This window comes from Anser brachyrhynchus, assembly GCF_964034855.1.
Source record: "Anser brachyrhynchus genome assembly, chromosome: 4".
NCBI lineage: Eukaryota > Metazoa > Chordata > Aves > Anseriformes > Anatidae > Anser > Anser brachyrhynchus.
Window position 1 is genome coordinate 7,412,501 of NC_137698.1, and position 18,727 is coordinate 7,431,227.

At 43.3% G+C, this 18,727-nt stretch overlaps 2 protein-coding genes across 4 annotated transcripts in view; one reads left to right on the forward strand and one right to left on the reverse strand.

Moving 5' to 3' along the window:
* The window catches only part of MTTP (microsomal triglyceride transfer protein), a 28,822-nt gene extending 27,835 nt beyond the window's left edge, over window positions 1–987 (reverse strand). Inside the window, exon 1 of the mRNA XM_080590123.1 lies at window positions 792–987. Within this exon, the coding sequence (XP_080446249.1) occupies window positions 792–852 (61 nt within the window). The 5' untranslated portion in view covers window positions 853–987. The remainder of the gene's footprint in view (window positions 1–791) is intronic.
* Window positions 988–3,931: 2,944 nt separating this feature from the next.
* On the forward strand, window positions 3,932–14,944 carry TRMT10A (tRNA methyltransferase 10A). Of its 3 annotated transcripts, none has more exons than XM_080590718.1 (8): window positions 3,932–4,040; window positions 5,055–5,356; window positions 6,347–6,509; window positions 7,657–7,728; window positions 8,175–8,249; window positions 9,253–9,402; window positions 10,532–10,637; window positions 13,432–14,944. In XM_080590718.1, exons 2-8 carry the CDS (start codon window positions 5,136–5,138, stop codon window positions 13,596–13,598), a joined length of 954 nt encoding a protein of 317 aa, XP_080446844.1. In that variant the 5' UTR covers window positions 3,932–4,040; window positions 5,055–5,135; the 3' UTR covers window positions 13,599–14,944. The 3 variants fall into 3 exon arrangements, with proteins under 3 accessions (XP_080446844.1, XP_080446843.1, XP_080446845.1); XM_080590717.1 differs by lacking the exon at window positions 3,932–4,040 and adding an exon at window positions 4,080–4,355; XM_080590719.1 differs by lacking the exon at window positions 3,932–4,040 and adding an exon at window positions 4,080–4,253.
* The last annotated feature ends 3,783 nt before the right edge of the window (window positions 14,945–18,727 follow it).

Consider the following 18,727-nt stretch of genomic DNA (forward strand, 5'->3'; position numbering starts at 1 on the left):
GAAGGCAGGCAGGAAGGTTGCTGCTCTGTGCTTCCCCAGAGGCAGCGTGTGAGGCACACTGAGAGCACCTCTGCCACCTTTTTAACAGTTTAACTCAGGCCCGGGTGCTCCCCTGCTTCCCTTCCCTCCCTGCAGAGGACATCCATGTTAAACTAAAAGAATAGGTGTTGTCTAAAGTTGCAAGACTGCTGCTCCTGTAAGTTTAACGTCAGATTGTCCACAAAGGGCCTCTACTGAAAGGCACTTTTCCTTCCTTCAGTAGGCTGGTGCTGCTAAAGCGGGCAGTCTCCAGATTTGGTACCCTTGACCTTTGTGCAGGACACCTGAGTAAGGCCCCGCTCTTAAGGCCTGTGCAGACATCCAGGTTTTCATGCCTTACTGCAGATCAAGCTTCCAGTGAAATTAATGGGATGCTTGTTACTGACTTCAGTGGTAGCTGAGTCAACTGCTCAGAAAGAAACCTGGAGAGCCCAAAGCACTTCCTGGCTCTGATCCACCGGAGCACTTCTGTGTGCTTAACTTAATAGTCCCTTTCCAGCTGGTGCCCCCACAGCATGTCCTGACTAAGCAAGGTCAAGATCCCCAGTTTCCTGGCTCACATCGCCGGTCCTGTGCACCTGAAAACATCGTCTCTTCCCTCCCCAGTGCTGACACGAATGTTACAAGCACCTAAACTTTTGTAATTAACCACTGCGTTTGGCATTACTCAGGCATGGCCGAGGAAAGATGTTCCTTTCTGATGCAAAGCATACATCTGTGCACGCACACTGGCTGTGCCATGGCTGACCTACCTTTCACAGAGGCCGAATACGTGGAAATGATGCAAAGGAACAGCACGGTTAGAAGAATCATGTTGGACTCCCCCGAGCTCCTGACTGCAGCATGAAGTGTGAAAGCCTCCAAGAAGAGAACTGCTGAGAGTGGAGCTGCGCTTGCAGAGGGAGCCGCCGCGCCGGCCACCGTGTTTATCTAGATGTAGTAAAGGTCAGATTCCAAATTCCACACTCAGGTACTAAGTTCATGGAAGGACTTCCAGTTAATTATTAAGAACTAAGGTAACTAGGGGTTTTTACCCATTCTACTGATTGCCTCAGCTTTCATTTTTGAATACCAGTGCTGTGCGGCCACATTTCTGAGCAGTGGAGGTGGCCTCCAGGCCTGGCAGAACCAGAGCTCCCCGCACTCCTCCTCTGCTTTAACGAAGGTGTGCTGGGGTCTGCTGCTGCCAGGGGCCAGGTTCTGCCCACTGTTCTCCACCCTCGTATATCAACTCTGTGGGCAACCAGAGGAAGATGCTTTATAAGGGTCTGGGAGCAGTTACATGGGATTCTCTATTAGCAGCCCCTGTATTACATCACTCACTCTCAGACACATGGTCTGAGTTTTTGGGTGGTCCTTTGGGGACCTAGGAGTTGGACTCCATGATCCCTGCGGGTCCCTTCCAATGTGGGATATCCTATGATTCTATGATCACTGCAGCAACAGGTTAGAGACTGAAAAGATGAGACAAGCCAGCCGCTCTGCCCCACCCCGATGAGTAACAGCTGCCGTGCTCAGTCAAGCAACAGGGCAAACCACGTCCTCCTTTTTCACCTGTATTTTCCCCTTTCCTCACGTTCACTTTATCTCCCAATAAGCCCCAGCCTGACTAACCCAAGCGTTTTCCCATTTCCTCTGAGAGCAAACCCCAGCCCATCCCTCACTAAGCCATGCTGCCACGGGGCTCGTTAGGGAAACCCTTGTCCCTCAGATAATGGCGTGGCAGCGAGTTAACCCCCAGCGCTCCTTGGCACAGCCTGTGTGCCAAAATCTGTGCGAGGGCACACTCTCCCCAACTAACAAAGCCTCCCTCATTCTGCACAGGGAAAGATCTGCTCCTACACATGTAAGTAGGGATAAGAGAGAGAACCGTGAGCCATCACCATGCTCTTCCTCTTCATATTCAGAGGTTGTTTTACATATATATATATATATATATATACACACATATATATTTTCCTTCAACAAGCTAGGTCCTCTGAATAGCTCTTGGTCACAGAATAATTTTTCCACTATAACCTGGAGTGCTACTTGCATCGTCGTCGCATTACAGCCTTAGGACTTTTGGCTGGCTGCTAGCTACTAATATCTCTAGTAAAATGGTGCTGCCCCAGGCTGTATATAACTGCTAGCAATAGGCCATTTCTGTCATCAGCTCTTCTGTATTAGCGAGGAGCTGTGAGGTGACAACAGCCTTGGATGGCATAAATGCCTCCTTCATTGCCTTGTGCTGACAGAGAAGCCGAGTATGGTGGATGTAAAATGTCATGCGATGTTGGGAAGCAACAGGGCTGCAACAGGTCCCCTTGCTCATGCTTATTTCCACACATGGTGGAAGCCCCCTGGAAGCTCTCTGTGCACTGTGTGTGTGCTTTGAGAGGGAAGGAGGCAGGGAAGGATGAACAGAAGAAAACCCTGGGGCTGCACCTGCTGCTCCTCAATTTATTGTTACGTACACTGCTTCCCCAGTGCAGGCTGTGAAATGCTCCTAACAAAAGGGACTGGAGGCAGGGCCTCATGTGGACACCAGTGAAGGAAGCTGAACAGAGCCCAGAGCACGTATGGACCAGACGTGCTCCAGGAGGCACCCCCCAGCCTCTATGGACGTCCCAAGAGGCAGGATCTCCCTGTTGATTTGAGTATATTCCTGACTCCATAAGCCAAGTCTTGCACCTACCAAAGTCCACTACCCACAGAGGTTGCAGGATCAGTCCCTTAATGGATGCCTTACGCCATGCTGGCATATGTATTAAGGTCAAAGTATTACTGTTGCTGTGCATTTTCCAGAGTCCAAACAATAAAGCTCATATCTTTATATGACCTAATAAAACTAATGAGATTTCCTCACATCTTCTGGGTTCAATGAAGGAATTTTGTCTTCTCTTCATAAACAATGGCGTGAAGCTTGTGGTTTTCACCTCAAAATTTCAGCTGTGAGCACCAAAGCATCCAAGTCTGTCTTTGCCCTGCAGCTAGCACCTGCATGCCCTGACATTGGGTGTTTTGGTGAATGATGCTCCCAAGATATCCCCATTTCTGCCCTGGGGGAAGGCAGACACACAGTCAAACCTGTCTAAAGGTGAGTCCTGCGTGTCACTCACATCCTAATCCTCGCCTCCCTTGCCAGACCTCAGTCTACCTAAGGAGGTCAGCAGAAGGCGTTTCTTCCCCCGTCCTCCTTCCACCCACTCGAGTGCTGCCAGACGTTATGGTGTGCAGCCAGCTTGCTGTTCGATCTCGAGATGTCACGTTATGGCTACGTCAAAATAATAAAATTCAGCTGGGCAGCTCTTTCTGCACTTCTGCAGCTGTTCAGGTCTTTCTTTTGCTTTGTCATCACTCAGGAAACGTTGCATGAACCTGTGTTGGTGTTTGAGGACGTAGGGCTCTGGATGAGCAATACTGCCACTTTGGAAAGCGCAATATGAGAAAAAATAAATAAACGTGTAAGCAGTTTCTCTGCTCTAAGACACACAAGAATATTACGTGGATTTGTTAGATGTGGGTTTGATTTTTCAAAAAGGAAAGCAAACAAATGGACTTCTCTCAGTAACTGATTGTCAGCTGTTTAACGATCAAATGAAAATGAAGGATTCTTCACAGGGTCAGCGGTGCATTTGGACTTGCTGAGTAGTCTGGTGTGCAAATCTAGATATTAATAGCAACACGAGTGAGGTTTTAAGGAGTTATTTTTAAAGTAACGCAAGAAACAACCGCAAACGAAACCAAATATGACAGCAAACATCCAACACGAACAGTTAAAGGTCAGCAGCGTACTGTAGTGACCACGTACAGTTTGTTTAACATAACTGTAGTAAACCTGAAACTGGGGGGAAGGGGGAGGCGCGACAGGGGCTCCCCTCAGCTACGTCACAGCCCCCTGTTGCCCGCTGGGATTTGAAGGCGCGGCGAGGGGTGGCGGCGTGCGCATGCGCGGCGGAGGCAGCCGCTCCTTCCCCCGCCCCTCCCTCCCCGGGCGGCGCGCGCGGGGCGGCTCGCGGGTACGTTACCCCCCCCCCCCCCGTCACGCGCCCCCCACGGAGGGGGCTCGGGGTGCCGCGGGGGAGGGAGGGGAGGAAAATGGCGGCCGGCAGCGCGCTGCCAGCGGGGCTCCCTTCCTTCCCTTCCCCTTGGGCACCCACGGCTCGGCCCTTCGGGCCTTGTAGCGCCCCATTAGGGAAGCTGATGTTAGCCGGAGCTCTGCCGGTTTTCTGGTGCGTGTTTCGTGGCTGTGCGGCTGTTAGCTGTGGAGGTGCGGTGTTTGCCAGCCGAGCAGGTGTCTTTGGGAAATTGCACGGCTCTTGAGCACCGGGGAGGTACTGAAGTAATGTATGAAAGAACAGCAGTGCATAGTGAAAAGAATAGGGTTATCGTTTTAGTTAATTTAGGTACAGAGCATTTTGCTGAGTAACGCTTCATTTTATTCCTACCCTTACTGGTAGCGTTGTGTCTGCTGGCAGTGGTCAGTGTCATTGATCGGTCAGCGGTTTTGGTTTGCAGAAGAAATAAAAAATAACTTTGAAGGGGTACAGCGTGTTCACAACATGTTTTTTCGTTGTTGTTTTGCCCAAATAGCTTCTATCTCTTTATAGTTTCCTAAAGTGCTGCCATGGTTACCATGCAAGATACTTCAATTTTTTTGTTGCTTTGTATATTTGAGAATAGTTTGTGATGCATAGCGGTGCAGCTATTGTTTTGTTTTGTTTTTTTTTTTCTCTTATATTTAATCCAGTATGATTCCCTACTTGTGTGTGGTTGTGTGTTCACAGTTTTTCATCAGAAACTGCTGAATAGCTGCTGATAATACGCAGAATTCTAGGTGCATTCAGAATACAGGTCACCATCTCTAAGTCTTTTATATATTAGCACTTGCAAAGGCACTAATCTTACTTTAAACAAAAAAGGCCCATCTCTTATTTATGCTTTATTCAGGTTTGTGATAGGTGTAGGGTGGAATTTGTCCTGATTGAACTTCTTGCTAATAAATCTAATATCTACTTTTCTATTTCTTACAGAATTGGTGAAAGAAAAGCAAGCTTTTCATGAAATACCCAGCACGTTTTAAGATACAAGTCAGTAAACCCAACCAATAACTAATGTCATCAGAAACTCTAACAGAAAGTCCAGAGGTGCCAACAGAAAACACCATGCCCCCCGACATTCCTGATGTGGAAGGAAAGGTGAAGTCTAGTGACAGTCAAGTAGACAGACAGGTGGAAGGCTCAGATGGGGTAGAATGTCTCGAGCCCCTGTCCAAGAGGCAAAGGAAGAAACTACTGAAGCAGAAACAGTGGGAAGAACAGAAGGATCTACGTAGGTATGGTTCACAAAGTGTCTTTCCTAGGATTGTGTGTAGTAATGACTTCTAACAGTAACAATGCATCAGCAGAATCTGTGTGTAGATTGCTTGAGCAAATCAAGGCAGTTGAACCAGTTTTCTCCCACACTAGGTTTAAAGCAGTAGTCACAGGCTGCTCCATCTGAGTATGAAGAAGCTTTAAAGGTAAGCATCCTCCCTTCATACTAGAAGTGTTCCTCAGCTTGAAGAAGGTACCAGGAGGGATTCAAACTTGCATATTATTGGCTTGTAGGAAGGGAGAAATGACATGTAGGCTGTCCCCCATTCCTTGTTGCTGTCAGACCTGGAGAATCTTGCAGAACACTGAATATATTTTATCCATAAGTTATGTTGACTAACAATCTGTTAAAAAGTTTTTGGAAGATGGTGGGCTTCGGTGTTGCTTTGTTGTTGAGATAAAACATACCTACCTGCAAGTGGGCTGATCGTGGTGTATCCTTGTTCTGCTGACAACAAAAGTGTTCCTTGCTGAGGTAGCAGCTGGTAAGAGAGACCTTAAAGTTGTCTGAAATCTACCAACTGCCTGCTCCACTGGGAGAATAGGGTGGGAAGAAACAATTGCTTTGGAAGTCTTCTGACAACTTCTGCTTAGTGAAACAGGAGGTAAATTGTCCTGCACATTTTTATTGCAATTTTGTGAATGTTTTTGGTTGTTTCTGTTAAGAGACCTGGTTCGGAGCACCATTAAATCCATGAGACTGTTGATTTCACTTGGATTTGTCACAGATGTCTATCTCTGTAGGTATATCCAGAACATCACAAGCAACGCTGGGGTACATGTTTCATTACACTGTTAGCAAAACACAAATGCAAACAACAGAGAGAAGTTTAAACAACCACAGTTATGGGCCATCCACCTTGCTCACAGAAGTATGCGTTCGTGTACGTAATGTGTACCTCAGGAGATTTGGCTGCACTTTTTAAAGATTAATTTGTTCGTTTGTTTAGGCAGAAACGAAAAGAAAAACGCCAGAAGAGAAAATTAGAACGTCAGTCAAAATTGGACTCCAATAATGAAGGGAGTGGCAGAAAGCGTATGCGAAGGGAAGTTGTTCCCAGTACGCTTCGCCTCATTGTGGACTGCAGCTTCGATGACTTAATGGTGCTAAAGGTAAAAGAAATATACCTACCAAATGCAAATGTTGACGGGTTCTCCAGTGATAGCGTTGATGCAGTAGCAGAGGATAGTTAACATATTTCAGATTGTGATGACTTCTAGACTTGCTCACATCAGTTGCTGAATTTTTCAGGGTTTTAAATATACCTTTTTGTAAGATGGCTAAAGATTTTGTTCACCGTCATGGAGATGTGGTAAGTTAGCTTGGTTCCAAAAACAGGAGTACAGGAACAATTTGTGCAGTGTGTTCAGCCTGATGATACATGCAATTCTACCTCAAAATGGTTTTGCTAGAGGGGCTGCAAATGCCACAAATACTGTTTTGAAAGGGACCTGAGGCTCCCAGCAGTGTTAGCAAGGATCCACTGAAAGTAGAATTTTTAGCATGAGTCTGCTGAGCTTTTTCTCTCAGCTACACCATAGGCAGTTGGGACAGGACAATACAATTCAGCCCATGTCTGAAATTTTAGAGTGGATAAAAGTGTGTGTGAGATGTTCGCAGGATAGATGAAAATGAGAGAGATCAGCATGATACGCAGCCGCTGGTCAAGATGCTTGGCCTGCCATTTTGTCATCAAACACCTTTACCTCTACAAGGAACAAGTTAATCTGCAGCCTCCTGTAATAGTGCAGTGTTGGAGGCAGATCTCTCTCCTCCCATATTGCTGCTGCCAGGGACTTCCCCACCCTGCAAGAGTACTTGAATTCAGGGTTTTGCAAAGCCTGTCTTGCCTCTTGTTGACTGTAGGGTGGAGCATGTCCAGCACCGACTGAGTGTTGTTGCAGAGTGGTAAATCTACTTGATTCCTCAGATGAATTCTGAGTTGTGTTTTAATATGTAATTAAACCTCGGTGATTTTTATGTTTTGTTTTGTTCATTTCATCGAACTATGCAAATCAAGCACATGCCTGGAGGTGTCTAAATATACTTTCGTACAAGATGCATGTTTTCATGTCAGCATAATCCCTGTGACAAGGGCTCTTTTGTCTCATAGGGTCTGATGTCCACTCTCTTTCCATAGTCACTTTAGCCAGTTAAAAGCCTCCTTTTTCTCTCTTTAGCTTCTGACTGGCTCATGGTAAAGCATTTTGTGGTGGTCTGTCTGAAGGACTATGTAAAAACAAATTGTGTTGTGTACAGGATGTTAAGAAGCTTCACAAGCAAATTCAGAGATGTTACGCAGAAAACCGCAAAGCATTCCATCCTGTGCAGGTATGTTTAACCAAGCTGGGAACTGGCTGGGTTGCTACGTACAAAGTTTAAGAGGACAGCTGTGCCACAAGTGGGGGGGGAAAAAATGAAGCTGCCTTTATTTAGTAAGAAAATTACTTCTGTTGTACCTGATTAATTTTCAGCCCACGTGTTACAAAAATGCACATTTGTAAAAGTATGTGCATGTCAGTGACATTCGCATGCTGCGGAAACACAGTTGATAGTCAATTTTGTCTGACAGATACAGAGGGGGAAAAAAGTGACTGCGTGTATTTGTCTTTAAAATTGTCCCTAACTGTCTGAACGTGGTCTTAGTACCACTTTTAGCTAAATAGTAAGAGTTTTTTTCTGCCCTTAAGTATTAGCTAAAAGTTTTGTACAGAGTGGAAAAACATTGGCATATTAACATTTCAGTACTATGTACCTTTTTGTTGTTCTTTTCTAAGTTTTACTTGACGAGCCATGGCGGACAGCTGAAGAGCAACATGAATGAAAACGACAAAGGATGGGTGAACTGGAAGGTGAATAATTGACTACTTCTGTTAAGAAAGGAAAAAGAAATCTTCATCGTAATTGTTAGCTAGGTTGTTTGTTATGAAGGATCAGTGTAGTTGTTTTTTCTTCTTTTTTTTCTGTGGCATCAGAGCAATATATTAAAAAAATCTAGTGTGGCTCTTTGTGTTCTAAAATAATGAAATAAACCAAGCAGAGCTAGTCTTGAATCTAGATTTGGTTTTTGCTTTAAAAACTCCACATGTATAGTCTTCACGTGTTCTTATTGAACAGATACCATTCTCTGACAGAATAGGCAAGCCTACTTTATTTAAGCATTTTAGACAGTCATCTGTCTTGACAGTGCTGTGTGTTTTTATTGGGAAAATACCACTTCAAATCGTGATGTGACTCTCCTGCTGGCACCTTGCTATTATATTGCCTTTCAACACTGAAGTGTTCTTTAGAGAAGTAGTTTGACTCAGCGTCAAGCTCATGCTGGTTTTCCTTGTGACTCCCTGTTAAATAAGCACTCCAACAAGTCGAAATAAGAATGCTTTGCATAAATGGAAAACAGTTCTACTTTCAGCAGGTTTTATGTGAGAACTGCTGTGCAAAAGCATAGCATACGCCTCTCCTACCAAACAAGGGATGTTAACTTAGCATTTACTTCTGGTCTTGCCTTTTAGAAAGGTAGACTTGAAAATGGTTGGGATCCCTTAGGGGATGTACTGTAAGATCTGAAGGGAATCACAGGAACTTAAGGTTTTACAAAGTTCTCTTGGGTTTTCAGAAAGGTTCCCGATGATTTTTACAAGCCAGTACATTAGGGAGCTATAGGTGAGGCTGTGGATTATTTATGCAGAACTCAGTCTGCGCTGTGCAATGTACTTATACGTGAATGAGAGGCGTAGAATGACTGCATACTCTCTTGTTTTTCCTGCTTCTGTCTTGGGTCTGTAATCTTGCCCAGCAATTCATCAGTTGGATGTAACTTCTTTTAACTACTTTTTTTTTTTTTTTTTTTTTTAGGATATCCAAATTAGAACAGAGCATTACAGTGAGCTAATAAAGAAAGAAGACCTAGTATATCTTACCTCAGATTCCCCAGATGTTCTCAGCGAGCTTGATGAGAAGAAAGCATATGTGATTGGAGGACTGGTGGATCACAATCACCACAAGGTAAACTGTGGGTATGGTTCTTTAGAGCTCTTTTATTGGCATAGATGCTGTGCGTATATAAACTAACAAAAATAAATAATAAGGCAACTTCTACAAAAAGATTTAATTCAAAAAACGTTTAAGGAAAACAGGGGAAAAAAAAAACTTGTCATGGTAGCAGTGGCTTGTGTTCCAGAGTACAGACATGCTGAGACTTTTTGGGATTTTATCTTTTCATTTTAAATATAGGAATGGAATTAATAACACTGCTCAGCTTACTGAGGGCCGTATTTTCAGACAGAAGGGTTTGGTTTCTGTTCATGCATTCGTGTGTGTGCTTGTACATGCACATGCCCAAAAATAGATGAAGAACAGCGCTTGAATCTTGAATGTCCGTTTTTTAATGAGTTTGCTTGTCAGGAGAGTTTGGCTATGTAATGCACATGCCTCAGGGATCTGGTTCCATACCTGCACGTGGGATCGTGCTGTGTGGACCTGGAATGTCATGGAGAATGCAGCTGGGAAATTAAAGCACTGCTACTGCTTTTCTTCAGGGACACTCCTATGTAATTCTGGTGACGTTTGATACTTCAATGTAATGCTAAAAAAAGGGATGAATCTTAAGCCTTACCAAATGATACTTCAGCAGTTACTCCACAGTTAAAGGCTAGGAGGGAGCTAAAGCATATCCTTTATATATTTATTGTGGTATAAACTGTTTACTCACTTTTCAGAGTGTTTTTTCCCTTTACTGCGTACAGAATTTGCTGGTTTTAAAAAAGAAAATTATTTTTCCTTTATTCTTCCTCTCAGAAAAATACCCAGTTACTGTAACCTGAGTAATTTTTTATTTAAGCTCAGACTTGCCTTTAAAACAGGCTATGGCTGACGTGTTCTAGAGCTGCATGACCAGATTTTATTTACAGTCCTTCTGACCATTCATCAAAGTGTGACGTATTCAGGGTAGGAAGGTTTTCAAAGGTAGCCCTTGAAGCAGGTATGATCTTACCTGGATGTGTTTCTAAGTATCTTGTAATGTAATAGCATGGCAGCGCTGGCGAGACTCTTGCAAGAAAATGATAATTGTAGTAATCTGTATGTGCTGATTCAAAATTGTGATTCTCAGTCAGCTTTGGTGTCTCTCCTGCAGGGAATTACTTACAAAAAAGCTGTAGAGCAGGGAATTGGCCATGCACAGCTCCCCCTTGGAAACTTTGTGAAGATGAACAGTCGGAAAGTGTTAGCAGTCAATCATGGTAAGTTTTAAATCACAGGATAATTGTATTATTATAGAATATACCTGCCGTATTAAGAATTTAAACCCTCAAAATGTGCACTGTAATGCAGATACCTAATTCTTTATTGTGCTGATATTTTTTTTGAATCTAATTGCCTTTGGGAATCCGTAATTGCCCTAACCGCTAAATATTTTAGGTACCGTTAAATACAAATGTAGCTAAGGAAGTTCCCTATCCACTTAGAAGTGCACCTTCTATTCTGTTAACTTGTCCCGTAATTAGTATTGGCGTTCTTATCATCCCAGCCTTGTTTCTAGACTTAATGTGTGAGTAAAATGTTGGAAACCATCCCGTGGATTGTATCCCCTCGGGGTTTAAGTGTATGTGATGTTTATTTTTCCCCTTTTCTGACAGCTTTGCTCAGCAGTAGCTGCTTAGGTAGGTGTAGACTGATCTGTGGAATAAGCAGTGCTCCATCTGCTGAGCTTTTCTAACTGCGTTTTTAGCAGGTTTCCTGGTTCAGATTGAAGTATACAATGATGATTAATCAAGTCTTGACACACATACCCCCTTTAGTTCTTCTGTCTATTATTAAATTATCTTTTTGTCATTAAACAGGGGAAATGGGGTCATCTCAGACCTTCGTGGGAACTACTTGTAGAAGTCATTTTTTTCCTCTCTTCGTGTTCTTTTATTTTGCCTTGCTTTGTTTCAAGTTTCTTTTATTATTTAACATGTTGCTTGATGATAACTTCAATTTCTTGAAAGGCCACTGATTAGTTAGATGTGCGTTGGCATGATACATGAAACTACAGATTATTTAAACATAGAGGAAAATACACCTTATAGCTTCCTTTTAATTGTATGTCCCCAGAATTAAAAGATACAAGGGATTGGATAATTTGTTTCTAAAACATGATATTTAAATGTTCTTTATATGGACCAGCAGGGCTTTGTGTTACTCATCAGAAGTTATGATAGCTGTAGAGTTTTACTGGAGTACTAGATTTTTTCTGCAATAATCTTATACTGACCTCTAGTGTCAATGTTTTTGGAGGTTGTCTCCTACAGGTTTGAGCATTGGGTATAGATTGGATTGCTTACATTGAGACTTTCATTTATATGCTTTACGGTCTTGCACGTGTTTCCTGTGCCAGATTCTTAGGCACCTGATTTCACTGCAGTTTAGTTGCTGAGATTTCATATTATGTGAGATAGCCCTTCTAAAGCCCCTGCCCTTCTAAAGCATTCACATCAGTGTTTTTTTTTTTCTCAGTTATTTGCACTGAGATTTTCATATTTTCCTGCGAATATGACTCTCTCATTGCTTTGTGTATCGTATAATTGCAAATGGTTTCTGTTTTATTTTGACTTCTGGATGGCCACTCTTGGTGCAGAAGTTGAAGCTGGCAGAGCACAGTATGGAGCTTGCCAGGTGAGACTTTGGGACCTGGCTGCTCAGTATGGAAATACTTTAAATAGGTGTGAATTTGGAAAATCCTGCAGAAGAAGAAATTTGTTATTAACTGCCTTGTTAGTCTCTGAAGCACTTTAATTAAATGGGGCCCTCTAGTGGTGGGAGATTGACAGCATTGTTAGCAGTGGAATCCACTTGTTGCTTCTTATTTTTTGATTTTTTTTAACCTTTCTTGGGATCACGTCTCCATATACCTCCACAGGCAGTTCAGTGCCTGCCTTGCCACGTTATAATGGCACGAGGAATGCATACACGTGTGAAATGTGCTAGAAAACTGACAAACTGTGAGATGAAACTGTTTCCGACTTGATCTGGAATGTTAAAACTTGGAAGATGTGAAATCAGGGCAAAACACAACTGCCAGTGTAGCTGAGAGAATTTGTTTTAATCTTCAGCTTTCTATCCCAAGCCTAATACTTTGTAGTGTCTGTTACCGGACCATTATTGTTCCATCCCAGTCTGCAGTGATGTCTGTTAACTGTTTGCACTGCCTGTTCCTGTCCTTGCTTCGTATTTTTGTTGCTGTTGCAGCCCCATATCAAAGCCCCTGTTGTTCTCTTGAAGCCACCCTCTTTCCATCAGTTCTGTTTTTGCTATGCAGGTAAAGGAAGTTCCTATGCAAAGAAGATTACTTTCTCCTTGTACTCTTCTTGTTCCTTAAGCAACTGTTTTTGCCACAGGTGCTTTCTGCAGTAACTTAGAATGGTGTTAATACAGTCCTTTGAGAGATCATATCTTCACAGTAGTTCTGAGGTGAATAACCCGCCTAATAAAATGGCCAGCTCTTCAATATCAGTGTCACAGAGTCTTGTAAACTGTGGATCCTGGCTGGCTGTCCAGTAAGCCTGGATCCAGGAAACCTCGTGTAAATGTGACACTTCTCTGTAACTTGACTCTCCGTGAGTATGAGAGCTGTGCAGCTCCTCCCTTTCTGAATGCTTGCCTAACTCTGTAGGTTTTTTTCTCCCCTCTGTAATTCCTTTGATCCTTTCTAGTATTCTGTCACTTGGCATTGAGAACACTTGAACTGGGTGCATTCTCTGAAGTCAGCATTCTCCAGTGGTGTTAATGCTATTCCTGTAGCCTTGAGCCCGAGGAACGACCCTTATGCCCCAGATTTGTCATCCATGTCTGGTTTACTTACCAGCCATAGGGCCTCCTCCTGCCTTCCCTGCTACTGCAGAGCCCCAAGCTACGTTTTTTTGGGTAGCCTGGGATTTTTCTAAATAAACAAATGCACGTAAACCTCAGTAAAAATGAATCTGGGGGTGTGTTCCTATCAGCAGTTCAGTTACCTACATGTAAAAGAGCTGATGGTCTTTCTTGACGTTGCAGTGTTTGAAATCATCCTTGCGTACCTGGAGAAGAGAGACTGGAAGGAGGCCTTTTTCAGCGTCTTGCCGCAGCGGAAAGGCGCTGTTCCTCTGGGAGAAGCCAACGATTCATCCGCACATGCTCTGTCTGAAAAAGAAGGTGAAGACAATGACTCCGACAGCAACTAGCCTTCAGAGTGAGAAGATGGGAAAGATGAGAAATGCAGTTCACAGGATGACACTGGGACATGAAGTAGTTAAGCTCTGAAGATCATCTGCTGCCCTTGTGATACTGAATTGTCTCAATGCTCAGTAGTTGGCTTAGAGCTGTTCCTGGACAGAAAGGGTAAAGACACGTGCAGTTCTTACCCTGAAACTTCCATATTAAGAGCTTTTAAAAAAATAAATGAATGGCAAATGCAGAATTTATTTCGTTTCCCAAGGAAGCTTATTTTATTTATTTTCATTTTACGGTTTGTTTGGTTTTTTATACTTACAAAGTTGGGTGTATTACCCAAAAGAACAAGTAGTTACTATTTTAATGTGTGTACTCTTCTCCATATCAATTCTAAGGTTTCTTAAAAGCAGTGCATGACAAATATTCCTGTGACCTCAAAACCTGTACCACTAGTGCCTGTTGCAAAGTGTGCATGAACGTTAAAAAAAAAAAAGTTCTAATTTTCCTGAGCATCTCAACAGATGGTAACAAGCAACTGAGCTGCCTTTGTCTGCCGGGCCGCTCTCACTTATACATCTGCATCTAGTTAGTTGGGGTCAGAAGATGAAACACGAGTTGGGGGTTAAGCCAGTGGTTAATGCCTCAGTTTGAGTGGGATGGATGTCTGCACAAGTGCAAATCATGCACCTTGCTTGGTACCTGGTGTGTGATGAGTTGAGGTGATGCAATCGCTTTTGAAGATTTATTGATCACCTTAGCAAAATTTAACCTGCAGTGTCAGAATCTACCAGGAGTCAGGAACTCCTAGTTACAAGTCCTTGCTCTTCAGTTTCAGTATACCTGTTCTGTCCCATGATCATGTATTAACTGGAGTGTCTGTCAAATACTTTTTCTTTAAAAAATAAAGGCATAGTTTGGCTTAACTGTAATCCAATTTATTTTTATCTGATTTAAGAGCTTTTGCAAAGTGCTGAAATGGACGTCTTGGAGGCGTGGCTTCACTTCTCACCTGTGAGCCTGCCCCATCCCCTCTGTAGGGCTAGCCAGGTAGCGGCAGGGGGCGTGTTGGATCGTCAGCAAGTGCAGCCTCACGTAGGTTGACTGAACAGCTTAAAAACGTCGTCATAACTGTCTGTTGAGCTGGAATCAGAGGGGTGATACAAATGTGGCTTAGTTTGTATCCGTTTTTATTCCTTCCTCTGTTATTACTGCTTTCAAATTGAGAGTAAAAGTGGGGTCCCTACGATGTCCCTATGGTCTGTAAAGGGTTGGCATTAAACTGGTCTTGAACTTCTATACATGGTATACTTCTACCTATACTTCTTAAATTACCAAATAAAGGTCTCTTCTGTTAAAAGCATGGATTGTAGTTTTTCCCTCAAATAGTTTTTTTTATTGTTGTTTTGTTTTGTTAGGCTACACAAAAATGTCATTTCTTTTGTTCCAGAAACTAGATCAGCTTTTTCATGCAAGCGCTTCTGGTTTTATTTCTGTAACAAAAAGTGCTGTGTAAGTATACCCAGCATGTATTGTTACATATAAATGTGTGTCTCACATAAATGTCACACATAAACGTGTGAAGTGGTGAATTACAAGGAGGTACATCTTTACGTCTAAGGTACTGCATGTTAATGGTGCACAGCACCTATTAAACCTGATCTAAGACTCTTCAGTCTCTCAAAGGTTTTCTTAAGGCTATTTAATGTGAGTGCCTCATTTTAGTAGACAAAAAGGGGACTTTGGAGACACTCTGAAAGAGTCCAGAGGCATTTTTATGGAATTCTGCTGACAAAGCGTTTTTGTTCTGTGAATGAATTGTGTTGCAACCTAAAACACAGCCTGTCTTGCATATGCAGCAGCAGAGTTAGGTGAACACGCATGCGCATTTTTAAATAAATTTATTTTTAAATAAAACCGTTGCAAATTTGAAGCTTACCTACCTATGGAAAAATTTGGAACGTAGTCTTGTCTTTGCTTTAATCTGCAGGATGTATGAATGATCGTAAGACTGAGTGATGACTGCCTGAGGGGTTACCAAGGATTTGGAGGGAATAAGTACCTGCAACTTTTGAGGCCTGATACGGTAGTCGATGCAGCATGTGTGTCTGCGGGGATCATGGCCTGTGGTACCGATGAGCAAAGAAAGCTCACACGCAAGTTGTGACTGACACAAAGGAGGTGGAAGTACTGGGCTTGTGAGAGACCTGGGCAGTGCTTCCCACCAACCTCTGGGGTCAGTAGAATTTGCATGGTGTTACAAGGCAAGGTAGCACTGCGAGTGTCTCTTGGCTCCCACTTTCCTGTCTTCTGATACATTTAAATTCAAATTAAGGGAAAGATGGGCTGGCATGCTGCTTTTGGAAGGCTCCTAGTGTTACTCCACAATATCACAGCAGCTAGAGGACTAGTCATTGTCTGTTCATACCATTGCTTATTTAAATCACTTGGCCTTCATGTCCTCTGGTCCCTTTGTGTTTTCCATTAGTGCTCTGTTTTTCTCTCTGTTCATGCTAACCTAACCAGTCACACTAGGCTGCAGCCTGTGCATCTTGCCATGAGCTGTCTCTGCAGGATGCTGTCCTCAGGGTGTGTTAACTGGTGAGAAGGAGAAGTGACTGAGAGCGGACTGGTGTGACTGGTGTTTTGACGGGCACACCCTCTGCTTTCCCATCTCCTGCAGTTTTGCAGCCATTTAGAAAAGGCCTGTTCTCTGTGGACCTGGATGTATACTGATGACGCTTGTAGCCCTTTTCTAAATGTGCTAGCTACTTAGATAAAAAATACTTAGATATTTCACTGGTGGAATCAGCAGCGTGGGACACGATTGTACTACAGTAAATTAGGGATTTGCTTTCAGGCAGCATATAAGCTCTGCAGAAGACCTCAGGGAGAAGTGACAGTTCAAGAAGTGGAGGATGGTAGGATGGTCGTTTATTGACATCCCTAGGAAAAGCATCCTGAGTGAGCAGTCTTGGCCTCATGCTGTATTTCACTCTGATGCTCTAGCTGTGTCCTTTTTCATTCTTTTTTTTTTTCCCCCCAAATGTCTCCGGCTGCACCTGTGAAACAGAGCATAGGCTTCCCCAGTAATACCTCCTGCCTCTGCAGCAGGGGGCAGAAAACAATCCAGTGACCAAAAATCTGGATTTGTGAGAAGTGGTAGAATCCGAGTGTTGCTTCCCAGCTGTTCGACTTGTAGTGAGGGGCCTCTGGGTGTCCTGCAACATGGCATGGCACGCATCTGCCAGTTGTGCAGCAAAGAGCCTGGACAGCACAGTTGCTCACAGTGAAATCTGGGCACGTCACCTGGAGAAAGACACCCAAACAGAAGCAGCGATCCAGCTGTTAAATGGGAAACTGCTGCTGGGGTCCCAGGTGAGAGGGAAGTAAGTCCCCAGTAAGAGACAGGTACTAGGTCTGAGCCAAATGCAGTGAATGGTGAGCCATGAGCTCTATGTACTTGGCTGCTTAATGGGGCAGAAATCAGAGTTGTACAGAACAAGGTTTGCAGTAGTTAAGGCCATGAAATTAAATTAGAGCTTTACATTAGCTTGTATTTGTAGTTACATTTACCTTGCAGTTGCTGGAAAGCAGAGCCCATGTATGACATGCATCTGTGCCCTCTGCTGTCTTGCCACGTATCTCATATTCCACTTTTCAGTATTTTTAGTCTATTTTTATCTTGATGAAGAGAATACCCATTATCTTTATTTTCCTGTAGTTTGATATATAACTGGTGGGGGTTGGGCTGGGGAAGACAATTCAGCCCTGATTAAATCGTGCAGTCCAGGTGTTCAGCGTATGGTTTTGTTACTTTCAATGAACCTGTTAGTGTGTTTCTCCTGGCTTCCTTTTTTTTTTTTTTTTTTTTTTTGTTAGATAAAACTAAAATGTGTCTTTGCTTATCTACAGTGAATAAGCAATATTGTAGAGCTAACAATACTCAAATGCATTAGAATACTAATGCATTTTATTCTTAACTGCTTACTGAAATTGTTTTAAATGGCTACACAGCCTCCTGAACCTAGCTCTTCTTTTTCTCCTGAAGACTTGCCCATGTTTAGTTCAGGTAATGTGTATAACTCAGTTCTGGTTTTACTGCATGTTGCAGAGATTTTGCATACTTATTGTATGGGCCAGGTCTGCAGCGCCAGGGTCACCTCTCTGAAAAGGGACAGAAATGAAATACTTGCAGAGGAAGATCGGTCTGCTACCCGAGCACTTCACAAAGCATTTAGAAATACTTGACATTGATGCATGGGCAGTTAAATTATTGTACTATCCGAACCTTCTCAGTAACAGCAGGTGGTTCCAAAAGACTGCAGCCTGCCAGCTGTTAGTGGCAGGGACAAGTGATAGTTCAGAAGATGGGGCATCTAATTATATTACAGAATAAAGAAATGCAGCTGCCTCGCCAGAACAGTCGTACAAGGATCTCCATCCTCGCTGCACCCTGGTGTGTTTGTAAGAACCTGCTTCAGCTCCTCCTGTTAGAGAATCCAGTCACTATCTTTTTTGCCATCCCCTATCTTCCCAACATAACTGGCTTTTAATCTGGTCTTGAGGTTCACACATTGAATATAACCTTGTTCTCCCTTCACTAGGATGGGTGAAGCACCTTTGAGGGAGATTTGTTTCCAGACATCTAGCAAAAGTGTTAACAGATGCTTTGGGAAATAAAGTACTGAGAAGATGCAATGACTTCGACTGACCTTGCAAACTATCCCACTTCTGGCCCTAACGTGTTTGCTCAGTAGCCTGTCAGCTTCATGGAGGAAATGTAACTGTGCTGTTGAAAGGCTGTGTTAACACGGTGGCTTTCATTTCGGTTCTCTTCGGTAATGAGTCTCCAAGGCCTCCGAGATGTAATTACAGTTTTCAGGCTCAGCTAATGCAGCGTGATGCTAAGAGACAACTGATATGAAACGCTCAGGACAGAGATTTATACAGAATTAAGGCAGAATGAACATGGCCAGAAGTGCACATGCGGTTATTTACCGCAGCTCAATGTATGGTCGCTCAGCCCTGCTGTTGGTTTTGCTGCTGTTTGCTTTCCATCTCATTTTGTAGTGTTTATACTGAAGACACAAGGGAAGTTTCAAAGCTCTGCCAAAGTGAAGGGCGTGCATCTTGTAGCAAT